This window comes from Emydura macquarii, unplaced genomic scaffold (genome assembly GCF_026122565.2).
Source record: "Emydura macquarii macquarii isolate MOO-44397 ecotype Brisbane River unplaced genomic scaffold, CSIRO-AGI_Emac_v2 contig_374, whole genome shotgun sequence".
NCBI classification, from domain to species: Eukaryota; Metazoa; Chordata; order Testudines; family Chelidae; genus Emydura; species Emydura macquarii.
The window spans coordinates 3,014,900-3,028,018 of NW_027130511.1; the positions used below are offsets into that span (position 1 = coordinate 3,014,900).

General features: G+C 41.7%; 1 protein-coding gene across 2 annotated transcripts in view; it reads left to right on the plus strand.

Annotated features, from left to right (window-relative positions):
• The window catches only part of GTF2A1 (general transcription factor IIA subunit 1), a 53,041-nt gene that overhangs the window by 4,060 nt on the left and 35,862 nt on the right, over positions 1-13,119 (plus strand). For both annotated transcript variants that reach the window (XM_067532314.1, XM_067532321.1), the window contains exons 2-4: positions 3,421-3,522; positions 5,962-6,169; positions 7,038-7,102. In XM_067532314.1, coding sequence (XP_067388415.1) covers positions 3,421-3,522; positions 5,962-6,169; positions 7,038-7,102 — 375 coding nt within the window. The remainder of the gene's footprint in view (positions 1-3,420; positions 3,523-5,961; positions 6,170-7,037; positions 7,103-13,119) is intronic.

Genomic DNA, 13,119 nt, shown 5'->3' on the forward strand with positions numbered 1-13,119 from the left:
ATTTGGCTTGATAATCCATCTCTTCCTTTTTATACGCACTAGTCAATTTGTGTAACTTAGGTCCTCTCTTGAGAATCCATGCATCTTTATAGTCGGTATTATGCCTAACATGTATTGTCAAAGAAAAGGATGTGCATGAGAGAAATTCTTTACAAACTGCTATCACATTTGGGACCTGAACTGGAAAGAGTAACTGAAAGGAAACAGATTTCTATTCAAATGTTATGTTTCCATTATCTTTTTGTCTGAGCATGAAAATGTATTAGAAAGGGTTTCAGATGAGTAAAATTTTGTCCAGGTCTATTCAGGAATAATATATCCATGATTGGCTTCTAAATGAGCAAGCAGTATTTGGAAGGAACTTTTAGATGTAATTAAAATCTGGGAATTTAAATCATGTGTACAAATCAAAACTCTGTAGACAATAAAATTGCTAAAAGTAACTTGTTAATTTTTATACAGAATGCTGATTTTAAATTAAGTTCATATTCCATGCTTCACTGTACAGGTCAGAAACTGAGGCTGCAGGATTTAAAGTATTGAAGGGAACACTTTGTGGTGTTCCTGAACATCCCAATATGGACAGCTCTCAAACCAGTCACTGATGCTGCAGAGGGAATGCATCTTTCTGAGCCGAATGGTTAACTGGGTAGATATAGTGGGGGATGTCTCTGATCAGTCCAGAACATTTTTCTGAATCATTAGGGCATGCAGTGTTGAAAAATTCATGTATCAAGAGCAAGTTGTGACAAAATATTCAGCGGAAAACATAATAGATAACTCTTCAAAGCTGTTCTTTATGGTAAAGGAAGAAAATATATATTAAAACATTCTGAAGTAGCAATTGGGCTGTGCAGTTGCTGGCTATATCTGAGCATTGAAGTTTTAGCATATAACCTTTGTAATGTTACGTATTTATAAAACTTCTTCAAACTTGTTAGGGGACAAAGCTCAGGGAGAAGGAGAAAATTCAGATTAAAATATCAGGGCTTTCCTGAGGTGGTCACCCCCAGAGCTCATTTAAAGTACTCTGTTGATAGGACAGCTGTCCATTTTGTTCACTTTGAATAAATATCTTTATTTAGGCCCCAGTCCTGCAACTAATTATGTACATGTTTTAACCCAAAGTGTGTCAATAGTCCCATTGACTTCAGTGCTTAAAGTTATACATGTACATAACTGTTTGCAGGAGTGTGCTGATGTCATCTTCCAAAAAATGATGCCTCTAATACACTGAGTAATGATGTGTGGAATAGATGAAGTAGCACGTCTGCACATCCGATTGTCCTAAGGTGTGTCTAGTTAGTTTATTGCAGAAAATGTATCTCTAATTTTTTATTATTATTAAATGGGATGCATTGTTTTCTGTCTATTATGAACTGACTCTCAAAGTAAACACATGATCCCATTAACGCTGCTTGACATTTTTACTTATATTAAATTGCACACTGCTCAGAACTAAGGTACTAATGCTATACAGTTATCTACAGTTTTCAAGGCCTGTTTCAAACATTCATGTGCATATATACATTTAACTATTACTTTGCTGAATGGGAACATATATAAGCATGTGAGGCTCTTTAACTTTAAAAATAAAAGAAAGGTAGAGAAGCTGACTTCAGAAGGTACTCTGGTACATATTGCCTGTATCGAAGATGGAATACTGAGTTTTAAACTCATTTGTAACAAACTAGTGAATTGTCATTTTTCAGCTACTTGGTTTATAGCAATATATTTTAATATTGACGAGTGATATATTGATGGCAAAAATGTCTGTCTAATTTAAGATAGAATTAGATGTTGATAGAATGCCACTGGTGCAGTATTTTAAAAAATTAGGATGCTTCCCCTGCAACTTCTCTCATTTCCACTTGATTCTGACCTGCATCATTCCTATCTCCATTACTAGACAGTCTCAAAGCAAAAATTGTCAAGGTGGAAGTTTTGTGATATGGATAAATAGGGACTTACTGATCACTCATGTCATTTGAGACTGAACATAATCTGAACCTAGATCTCCATAGGTGAATTATAAATTTGTTGTAGAGATGCTGTAAAACTTCAGTACGGCTGTCGCTAGTTTTTCCCCTGCATATCTTAAGTGACCAAACCAAAACATAGTATATATTTTTAAATTTTTCTTTGTATTTGATCTCTGTTATGAACTAAAAGTACTGAATGAAGTCTGTTTTTCTAAACACTTTGCCCCCTTGTCTTTATAGAACAATAAATGCTGTAGACGTTCTTGTATACATACTGTATCGTCTGCTAGCCTTCAGCTTGCACAGGGAGCTTTTTTCTCATGCTGTTTGAACCTTGATCACTTAAAAGAAATCCTAGCTAACCAGTATCAAGCTATTGTTCGGTGTTGGATATGTTGATGGGGATCCTCTCTAGTAGCTAATATAACTCATTTGCAGTACTGTGCTGAGCAGATGTTGCAAATAAACAAAAGTGTCTAAACCTGAATATATCTTTAAAAAATTGGTAGAAGTTAGTGCTCATAAAAATATCACTGTGGAAGCGCTGGAGCCTGACGTACTCATTCTGTGGATGAAAAGAGACCAGTGCAGTCAGTGGTAGTGTGAATTTCCTCACATTGAATTGCCAGTGTGCCTCAGCCTTGAGTTGGTTGGTGGTAACACCTGTGAGGACAGGAGGCTGCAAGGGTTGTTAAGATTTTTTCAACATTCACTAGAAAATATGTTGAGATCAACTTCTCATTTAACACAGGCAATCACTAAACGACTTTGAACTGGACACCTACTGATATAATGTGTATCCCTTTCTCTCCTCTGCATTCATAATGTCAATGAATTTCATTAAGATTTGTTACACTGAAAGCCCCATCAGGATTGGCTGGCACAGATACCTGGGCCCATGTGAAATCCCATTGAAGTCAAAAGGGTCCATGCTAGTAGATCTTGATTAAATGTCTGGGCCATATATTGTAAAGTAAAGTTAACTGTCAGTGTCAGAGGATTAAATATTTGTGATTGTGATCTTTAAAAGTGATACAGCTGTACTTATAAAAGTCTCATTCATGTCTGTCTGACTCCATTTGGATATGGAATGACAAAGTGGCAAATGTCAAATGAAAAATAATACATGGACTTTTAAAATTTTTTTTATTGAATTCCCTGAGGGGCAACATAATTACCAAAAAAAAAAAAAAAAAAACAACCTTGAAGCCCATTATTTTTAAAATCTGAAATCACTGCTTTTACATTGATACTTTTACACACCAACATAGGATTGTATTTTTCTGTTTCTGGTGGTGTATCCTTGCTACTCAGTAGCATATCTTGCGTTTTGAAAGCATTCCTTTAGTGGAGTTTTTTAAAATCTGTTTAGTTGCTTTAATACTAGAATGTTAAGTCTCTTACAAAACAAGCAACCCTTACTAATAACTTTTTAAAGCCTAAACTATACAGGTCAGTAATTGAAGATGTCATCAATGATGTCCGAGAAGTTTTTCTGGATGAAGGAGTAGATGAACAAGTCCTTCTGGAACTCAAAACAGTAAGTTGTGGTTTGATTCAGAGTATTTACAGCCCCAGAACATGTTAACCAGCGTATGACATAGTGCTTACTTGCTCCATGCAGTAAAAATAACAAATTTTCATTGTCTAAGTAGTGTACTCGTCTCCTTGATATGAGTTGAGATGTAGCTCTATGTGGTATAATCTTCCCAAATACATCTTACGTGTACAATGAATTTGCTCTTTTCTTCACCTTCCCACATTATGCACATTGCTGTATTTGTTGCACATCAATTTATATCAAGTTTACAACAAGGATCATGTTTCGTTATTGGCTTTGTGGGGATTTTAAGTATCTATCAGATGTTCTTTACAAAGATAAGGTTGTGCGTTTATTAAATATCCTCTAGCCAAGAGGTAAAGTTTTCCATCATGGTTCAGTTAGGGGTCAGGTGGATTGATTTAAATCTGAATGATTGAAATTACTGATTTTATTAATGATTTAAATCAGCAAGCGGGAATGAGTTAAATACTTTTAATCTTGCTTTGCATTTAATCTTTTTAGTTATTTTCTTTAAAAAAAAAAAAAAAAAAAAAGATTCTTAATGGTTGGTAAGCATTAAAATATGTTGATTTGCAACTAAATATAGTATTTATGATAAATTTGGTTCAGCTTTTTCATAACCAGGAGAATACACTGTATTTATGCACAGTTATTTAAGCAGTTATATAGCTCATCTTATATTTCTTCAGAGTCTTAATTTTTTACATATTTTATTATGTTAGAAAATATGAATGATGCATTTGTAAAATACTAGATGAATAATTTTTTACTTGTGTTTTATGTCAAGCTGTATTTGGATGGAAATTCAAATTAACTTAAAAATACATAAACCTAACATTTTAACATGTTTGTTGGTTAAATAAAACTACCTTAAATGTATTGAATATATAAGAAAAAAGTTTATTAAAACATTTTGCATTTAAAAATAACTGATTTATTAAACAAAGGAAATATTATCTGTAGTTAGTGAATTTCATTAATTGCTTCTGGTTACCATGTCTTTGAAGAGTTTAGAGCTAGTAAAAATCATCCACTCATGTTGAACTTTTATTCATAGATTGGTAGAGGAACAAACACAAGCTTTCCTGCTTTTTCAGTTCCCATTTGGTTTTTTAACTTTGAACTAGCCACTGAACTGAACTAGTTGAATAAACTGAAATGAAGAAAATATTCTTTTTGTATATGCAGAAGAGGCTATCATTGTGAAAAGCTGGTTTAGCACTTAACATACTCTGGTTCCACCTGCCTAGCCAGTAACTTTCACAAGTTCAGGGGTTTGATCTTTTTAAAACGCTTGGCAGCAAACATGTAATGTTGAATTTTAAAATTAATTTAAATTATTTTAATAAATTATAGTAAGTTTAGGCCTAATAAGTTGTTATAAATTCAAATTTAATATTAAATAGGTTTATTTAAAATAAACTTCTATTTAATTTAAATAAAAAATCCAAATATTTTTTAGCATCTTTTATTTATCCGGGATAGGAAATGTTTTTCTTTTCTCTCTCCTCTTGTAAGCTGAAAAGTTTCATTGTAAAATGTTTTTCTCTTCCAAATCTAATTACTTTTGCTTTACAAAAATATCCCATTTTGTGACATGGTATGTGATAAATAGCCCTGTACACATCTAAAGAGGAGAGACTAAGAGACCTTCACCAGAATGCAAACTGAGTCCTGTGACCCAAAATGAAGGCATGGGGTTGCTACCAGAATGAAGGCTATTTTGTCTCTGATGCTTTTCTTGATTCCTTCTCAAGTACTTTCCTGAACGAGACAAGCCTTGAGCCATCAAAAAAGAGAAAAGGACAGCAAAAAAAAGAAAAAACTATGAAAAGCAGGGGATGGTACAACAAGAGGCCTGAGATATAGAACTTAAATACTATAGTGATAGAAACGATTAAAAAGCTATATAAAAGCTCCCCTGTACTAATTGCAGCTTCTGGTGAAGATAAGAGATCTTCCTTGAGACACTCTGTATCTTTAGAAATCCGAGAAAGAAATTTGTTAGGCGAGAGCTGTGGTGAAGACTACATGCTTCTGATGAGAGGAGGCAAAAAAGAATGGGGGTGGAAGGGTGGAAACTAAAGAATCGGAGTTACCACCTTATCTCTGCTTTCCTGCTTCCAATGTGTGGAGTGTTAGGGATGAACTTTCACCTCTGGAAGAAGAAAGGAATGTCCATGGAAGTTAAATTTAGAATAATTCCTTAGTACTAGCTTTTTTCTTCTGTTGCTGTGTTGTTGCCTCAGGAGGGGGGGCGTATACCTAGTCAACGTATGCCCAAAGATTTTGTGACAAAGTAGAACGTATGGGATAAGTAAGGACCAAATTGAATTGCATTATTTGTAATAATTCCAGTCCAACAACATTAAAATTACACCTAGAGATATCACACTTTCTTTGTCTCAAACACAGCTCTGGGAGAACAAGCTGATGCAGTCCAAGGCTGTAGATGGGTTTCATTCAGAAGAACAGCAACTTTTGTTGCAGGTTCAGCAGCAGCAACAGCAGCAGCAACAGCAGCATCACCACCACCACCACCACCATCATCATCCACAACCACAGCAGACAGTGCAGCAGCAATCCCAGACACAACAAGTTCTTATTCCTGCATCCCAGCAAGGTCAGACTGATTCTCTAACGTGCCTACATGAGGCTCTCTATGGTTACAGCATTTTCCATGAAAAAAAATTCAGAAGAAGATGGAGTCTTTCAAACTTAAGGTGTCCCGGGTGGTAGATCAAACTTTGGGTCTACCCCTTTCCCTTTTATATATTATTTTTCCAGTTCCACATAATTCATTTTTCCAAAACAAATGTTTTTTCTCCATAATAAAAATGTCAGTCCCCTAGTCATTAGCATCCCTACAATAACAAATCGGTATATGTATGCAATTCAGAGAAAGTTTAGTAAGGAGATCGTTTCATTAAGTATAGTGAAACAGGATTTTAATAATCATGAAAAGCTTTGTCTCTTTTAAACATGACTGGGATGAGGATGTAGATGGTATTGTACTACACGTAATCTTTTAGACGTGGTTTTCATATTGGAACGAGTTCTATGCCAAAAAAAATGTGGTGACTAGCCTGTGGTCCCAGCTGCTCACACTATGAAGTGTGTGTTCAAGAGGCGCTGTCAAACTTACCCATAAAATTAATCTTTTTCAAATAAAATTGTCACATTGTAGACTGATTTTACTGAGCCCCTGTTGTATAAACAAAAACCCAACCTAATATTATGCCTACATGAGTTGATGGGAAGCTGCTGAGATCAAATCGCTATGGATCCAGTTAGGATTACCAAATCATCTTCCAGGGATTCTAATGTAGGTCATCACTACAGTAGAAACATGCATATCTGTGGATTGCAGAGAACAGCTGGTACAAACACATGCTTTGAATTGTACTCCTTTACCTTTTTCCTATAAGATAAATGGTAATTTATTTTGTCCAGGTCATATAGAATTGATGTTTTGTTTATTTTGTTTGTAGCACCTCAGCAGCAAGTTATCGTGCCAGATTCAAAGCTGATACAGCACATGAATGCATCAGGCATGGTAAGACTCAGAATTAGAACATTATGCAAATACTGTAATATTTAAATAGTGAAGATAAAAGTCTGATATGAGTCATCTCAAATGCCAGAAAACAAACCAAGAGATACTGGCACAAGATGGCTGCTGTCTCACTAATTGCTGGACTGACCACACATGAGTTTTTTATCTAGGGATTGCTTTTGTCAACAGACCTAGTGCTTAGCTTCATCCTCTACTGTAAATATAAGTTAGATGAGTGATGCGCAGACCTCAGTGGTTCATTTAAACAGTGTGATGAGAAGCATTCTCACAGCAAAATGACTGACCAAGTGTTGTTATTTTATCAATTACAGTTGGCTAATAACATAGTAAAAGCATCCTGATTGGTTAATAACTTAGATTGGTTAATAATTAAGTTGCACAGTGTTTTAATGTCGTGCTGCAAAGAGCCACAGGAGCCACATTAAAGAGCTACTTGTGGCTTGTGAGCGTCAGTCTGAGTATCACTGGTTAGACTCAGGGTTTTTGAGGATCCACTGATACAAATCTGTATAACAACGATCCCAAGAGAGGATGACTTCACATGTGGAAAATACTATTACCCTGGTGCAAGTCTTATATTGTATTTACCAGATGAGGAATGATATTCCTCAAATATAAAAAATATACTCATAATAAATAATGACACTGACTATAGAGGGGCTTGAATCTGCCTTTCTAGTCATTATTTATTTCAATTCATTTGTTATTGCAAAAATAAATTCACAACTTTTCAGCCTAACCATTTATCCATTTCTTAGTTTTGACTTTATACACTAACTTTGCCTCTCTTGCTTGACATCAAGTTTAGGCTAGGAAAAAAACCTATTGACCTGCAGCCTAAGATAACCAAAAATAGAATTTGTGCAATTTAAATTTAGTTATTTATTTAGATTTAAAACTCCATACTAAAGAATACCCATTCAGAATTCTGTGCACCCTTGATGTAAATTTAAAAGCACAATAAATAAAGTTACATAATTCATTAAGACAGTAGCCGTTCCTTTGCTCATAGTCTCCCAGATAGTTTTCTGATCTTCTCTTCAAAATCCTAGATGCATTGACTAAACAGCATGATACAACAAAGATTGACAACTAAAACTGACTTCTGCTTCACATTTCTTGTAAATTCCATTGAATGGCAGCAGAAAAAGAGGATTTTGCCTGTCTAATCTGCTGAGTTTCTTCTTTAGTTCTTCTCATTTATTTGAGCCCAATACTGTACTGCAAAAAGAAAGTATGTAGCTGTATAAGCCTGTGCTCTGCCCAGAGTACAGCACGAAGCTTCTTTTTATAAAGAATTTTAAGGAACCTGTATAATTAGGATTTTGTAAAAGAAATGTTTGACAAAAGAAAACTTAAATCTGTAGTGAGAGTGGATCAAGCAGACACAGCTTGTTTGTTTTAAAAGCAAAACAAAATTATAATACACTTCTAGTAAAGTGGTTCTTTCCCCTGTATGTAAGAAGATGTGGGACAAAAGGACGGCAGAAAAGCACTAGTTTGCTTCTACTCTGTGTCACCCTCTGGGAGGTTCTAATTAACAATTATATCAGTTTGCCTGTAAAGGGAGATCTGATTTCTTACAAACAAGAAATAGAGACACAAGGTTGGTGGGGTAGTATCTTTTCTTGGACCAACTTCTTTTCTCTCTAATATCCTGAGATTGACACAGCTATAACTACATTGTATAAAACAAGAAATATGCCTTTTACCCAATATAAAGTTTAAATCCCTTTTGCACTTTAATTTTTCATCAAGATGAAAAATGCAATAGTATCCTTCAGTATTTCAGGTTTTACTAACATTCTGCTTAAACATAAACTTTGGTAGGGCTTGGTAGAATTGTCAAAATGCCCAGAGATTGATTTGGAGTGACATTTGACTGTTAGTTGGAACTGTTTTTGATAGTTAGCATGGGTGAAATTGGTTCTGATGTCATTATTTTATTTATTTATTTATTTTTACTGAGTTGAGACACTGGGATCATATGGACTGAAATCCAAAGGTTCATTTGAGGTCTAGAGTTAAAGTTTAAACCCAAGAGGACCCAGACTTTGTAGACTTTGTTAAACTGTTCATCCATTCTCTCTAATTTGGACAAACATCTTCCTGTTTGACCCAGTATACATATTGGTCACTTAATTTAAACTTTTTTGAAATAATCCCAAAATATTCTTAGCGTCTATTTGATCTTTTTTGTTTAAATGGTCAAGAGGTATCTAAGTCATGTGATATGGTGAAGGCAGAAGGCAATAGAAGAGTGCTGGATGGGAGATATGTGAGCCCCAGAATGCTCCGGGCTTTGTTCCCTGCTGACTCACTCAGAGCCCTGGGGGCAATTAGGAGCAGCTGAGGCTGATTAAGGATCAGCCAGGTGCTCCATAAAAGGGCTCCGCCCCAAACACACAGGGCACAAGTTGGAGGAAGCAGAGGTGTTGTGCTGGGTGGAGCGGAGCGGAGCGGAGAAGCGAAGTGGGGGAGAGCAAAAGAACCCCAAAGGAGGTACTGAGCCCAGGAAGAGGCGCAAGGACATAGGGCCGGAGAGGCCAGAAAGACTGAGGGGGGAAAAGTAGCCCAGGAGAAGAGGCTGCAGCTCAAACAATACAGAGCCAGCAGTATACCGCTGTGGTTCATAGGGCCCCTGGGCTGGGACCCGGAGGAGCGGGTGGGCCCGGGTCCCTACCCCTTTCCCCCAGGGAAGACGGGGTGACGGGCAACTTCCTGGCCCACTACAAGCAGGAAGGTGCGAGACCCACTGAGGGAAGCCGGCCATCAGCCACACGTGGTGTCAGGAGTGGGATCTTTGCACAGTGGGTTTGAACCAGAGACACCCCAACCCACCCTGCTACTAAGATGGAGGATGTGGTGAAAGCCCTGGTGCAAGCCACAGCCGCCCAGCAGGAAGCTACCCGGGTCCAGGCAGTGGCCCAGCGGGAGGCTGTACAACTACAGCAGGAGACCAACCGCCTTCTGATGAGCCAGGCTGCCCAGGACCAGGCCCTACTCCGAGGTGGTAGGCCAGTTGAAAGTCCCGGTGGAGCGAGGGGGCAGCCCAGATGGGGTGCGGGCCATACGGGCCAGCAACTACCTCCAGAAAATGACGCGGGAGGATGATGTGGAGGCATATCTTCTGGCCTTTGAGAGGACAGCCCTGCGGGAGGCCTGGCCCTAAGACCAGTGGGCCAGCCTCCTCGCCCCTTTCCTAGGGGGAGAGGCCCAGAAGGCCTACTATGACATGGCAGTAGATGCTGCTGTAGACTACTCCCAGCTAAAGGCTGAGATCCTGGCCCGATCTGTGGTGACGGTGGCGATGCGAGCCAAGAGGTTCCATGAATGGCGGTACCAGGAGGACAAAGCACCCCGGTCCCAGCTGTTCGATTTAATCCACCTAACTCGGAAGTGGCTACGCCCTGAGGCCCTCAGCACTGAGAAGATGGTGGAACTTCTAGTGGTAGACCGGTACATGCGGGGGTTGCCATCAGGCCTCCGAGCCTGGGTGGGTCAGAATGATCCCTCTACATACGACGAACTGGTCGCCCTCGTGGAGAGACAGTTGGCAGCCCGTGAACTGTCCCTGACGCCCTGGGAGAAGACCTGGCGGACCCAGAGGCCGGGCACCAACCCCAGTTCTGGGACGATTGGGAGATCCAAGAGGATGGGACCCAAACGCCGAGTCATTGAGGACCGGCCCAAGGATCGAAGGGGACTGGGGAACTCAGGGGGCGAGGACGGGGGTGGCCAGCCAAATAGCCCAGGACAGAGGGGGGCCACTAACCGGTGCTATGGATGCGGGGAACTGGGCCACATAGCAGCCCAGTGCCCCAATGGGGACGAACCCATGCAATGCAATCTGGGAGGCCATGAAGGGTGCTGCGGTCTCATTGGCCTGGTAGGGGTGGTAGAGGCCCCCCATGGGTACACCAGGCCAGTCAAAATGAATGGCATCAAAACCATTGCCCTGGTAGATTCGGGGAGTGCGGTCACCCTGGTCTCCGGGAAGTTGGTGGCACGAGACCAGATGACTCGGGCCAAGCACACGGGGATAACCTGTGTACACGGGACTGTAAATTTCTACCCTTCGATCCCCGTGAAGATTGAGATCCAGGGGAATGTTACCCGGGTGAAAGCAAGGGTGGTCCCTAAACTCCCCTACCCGGTCTTGATTGGGAGAGATTTCCCTGGGTTCGAGGACCTACTTCCCCCAGTAGAGCCCGGAGTGGAGGGCAGGCCCCTGCCGGAGACCGAGGCGCAGGCAGCCAGCCCTGCCCCCGCGTTTGCCGAATTTGCTCCCGAAGTATTTGCACCCCCTGGGAGGCCCCAGAAATCCCGGCGGGAAAGAAGGGCGGCTAAACACCTAGGGACACAAATATTGGCTGGGGCCCAGAAAGCTGCTCTGGCTAATAGGCGAACCCGTTCAGCAGGCCAGGAGACTGCCCAAAGTAGCAAGGAGCCAGAGGCAGGCCCCAGTGCCAGCAGGGGCGGCCCCGAGGGCGAAGGTGGGGCTGGGCCCCTAAGGGATGGCCAGTTGGGGCCCCTGCGGGAAACTTTTGGGCAAGACCAGGCCAACGACCCATTATATGTGAATGTGAGGGGGGAGGTAGTGGAAATAGACGGCGTGCTGGTGGAGGGCCGGACCAAGGGCCCGGGGCCATACTATATCCTGAGGCGCGACCTGCTGTACCGGGTGACACAGGTGCAGGAGGAGGAGGTAGAACAGCTCTTGGTGCCACGAAAGCATACCAGGGCAGTATTGAAGCTGGCCCACAGCCACTTATTCGGAGGGCACTTAGGGGTAGATAAGACCCTTGACCGAATTCTGAGACGGTTTTACTGGCCAGGAATACGGGCGGAGGTCCAAAGATACTGCCTCTCCTGCCCGGAGTGCCAACTACGCAGCCCCCGGCCTCACCTGCGAGCCCCATTAGTGCCCCTACCCATCATTGAAGTTCCTTTCGAGAGGATAGCTATGGACCTGGTGGAACCACTAGAGCGATCGGCGAGGGGCCATCGGCACGTGCTCGTCATTTTGGACTATGCCACCCGGTACCCTGAAGCCATCCCATTAAGGAACCCCACCTCCAAAGCGATCGCAAAGGAACTACTCCAGGTCTTCGCTAGGGTGGGCATCCTCAAGGAAATCTTGACGGACCAGGGGACCCCCTTTATGTCCAGATTAATGAAAGACCTTTGCACCCTGCTCCGCATCCAGGCCCTGAGGACCACAGTCTATCATCCGCAAACAGATGGCCTGGTCGAGACGTTTAATCGTACCCTCAAGAGCATGGTAAGAAAGGTAGTGGCCCAGGACGGAAAGGATTGGGATGCCCTACTACCCTACCTGATGTTTGCAGTACGGGAGGTCCCCCAGGCATCCACTGGGTTCTCTCCCTTCGAGCTATTATACGGTCGCCATCCACGTGGTATATTGGATATAGCCAAAGAAGACTGGGAGGAGCAGCTCAACTCAGGACGAAATGTCATCGAGCACGTGGCAAAGATGCGAGAGCGAATAGCCCGGGTAACTCCCATCGTGCGGGATCACCTGGAGAAGGCCCAGGAGACCCAGTGGATCTACTATAACCGATGGGCCAAGGCATGGAGGTTTCAGCCAGGAGACCAGGTGATGGTGCTGGTGCCAACGGCAGAGAGCAAGCTCCTGGCTAGCTGGCAAGGTCCGTATGAGATCGTGGAAGCAGTCGGAGACCTAAACTATAAGGTGAGACAGCCAGACCGCCGGAAGCCGGTGCAGCTGTACCACATTAACCTACTGAAGCCCTGGCGGGACCGGGAGGCATGCCTGGTCGCCCGAGAAGCGACCCCCCAGACAGATGCTCCACAGGGGTAGGTTAGAATATCCCCTGAATTAACCCCCGAGCAACGGACCGAGGCTATTGACATGGAACCAGGACGTGTTCTCCAAACAGCCCGGTCGGACAACAACGGTCCACCATCACATCATCACTGATCCTGGGGCACGGGTGACGATAAGACCATAC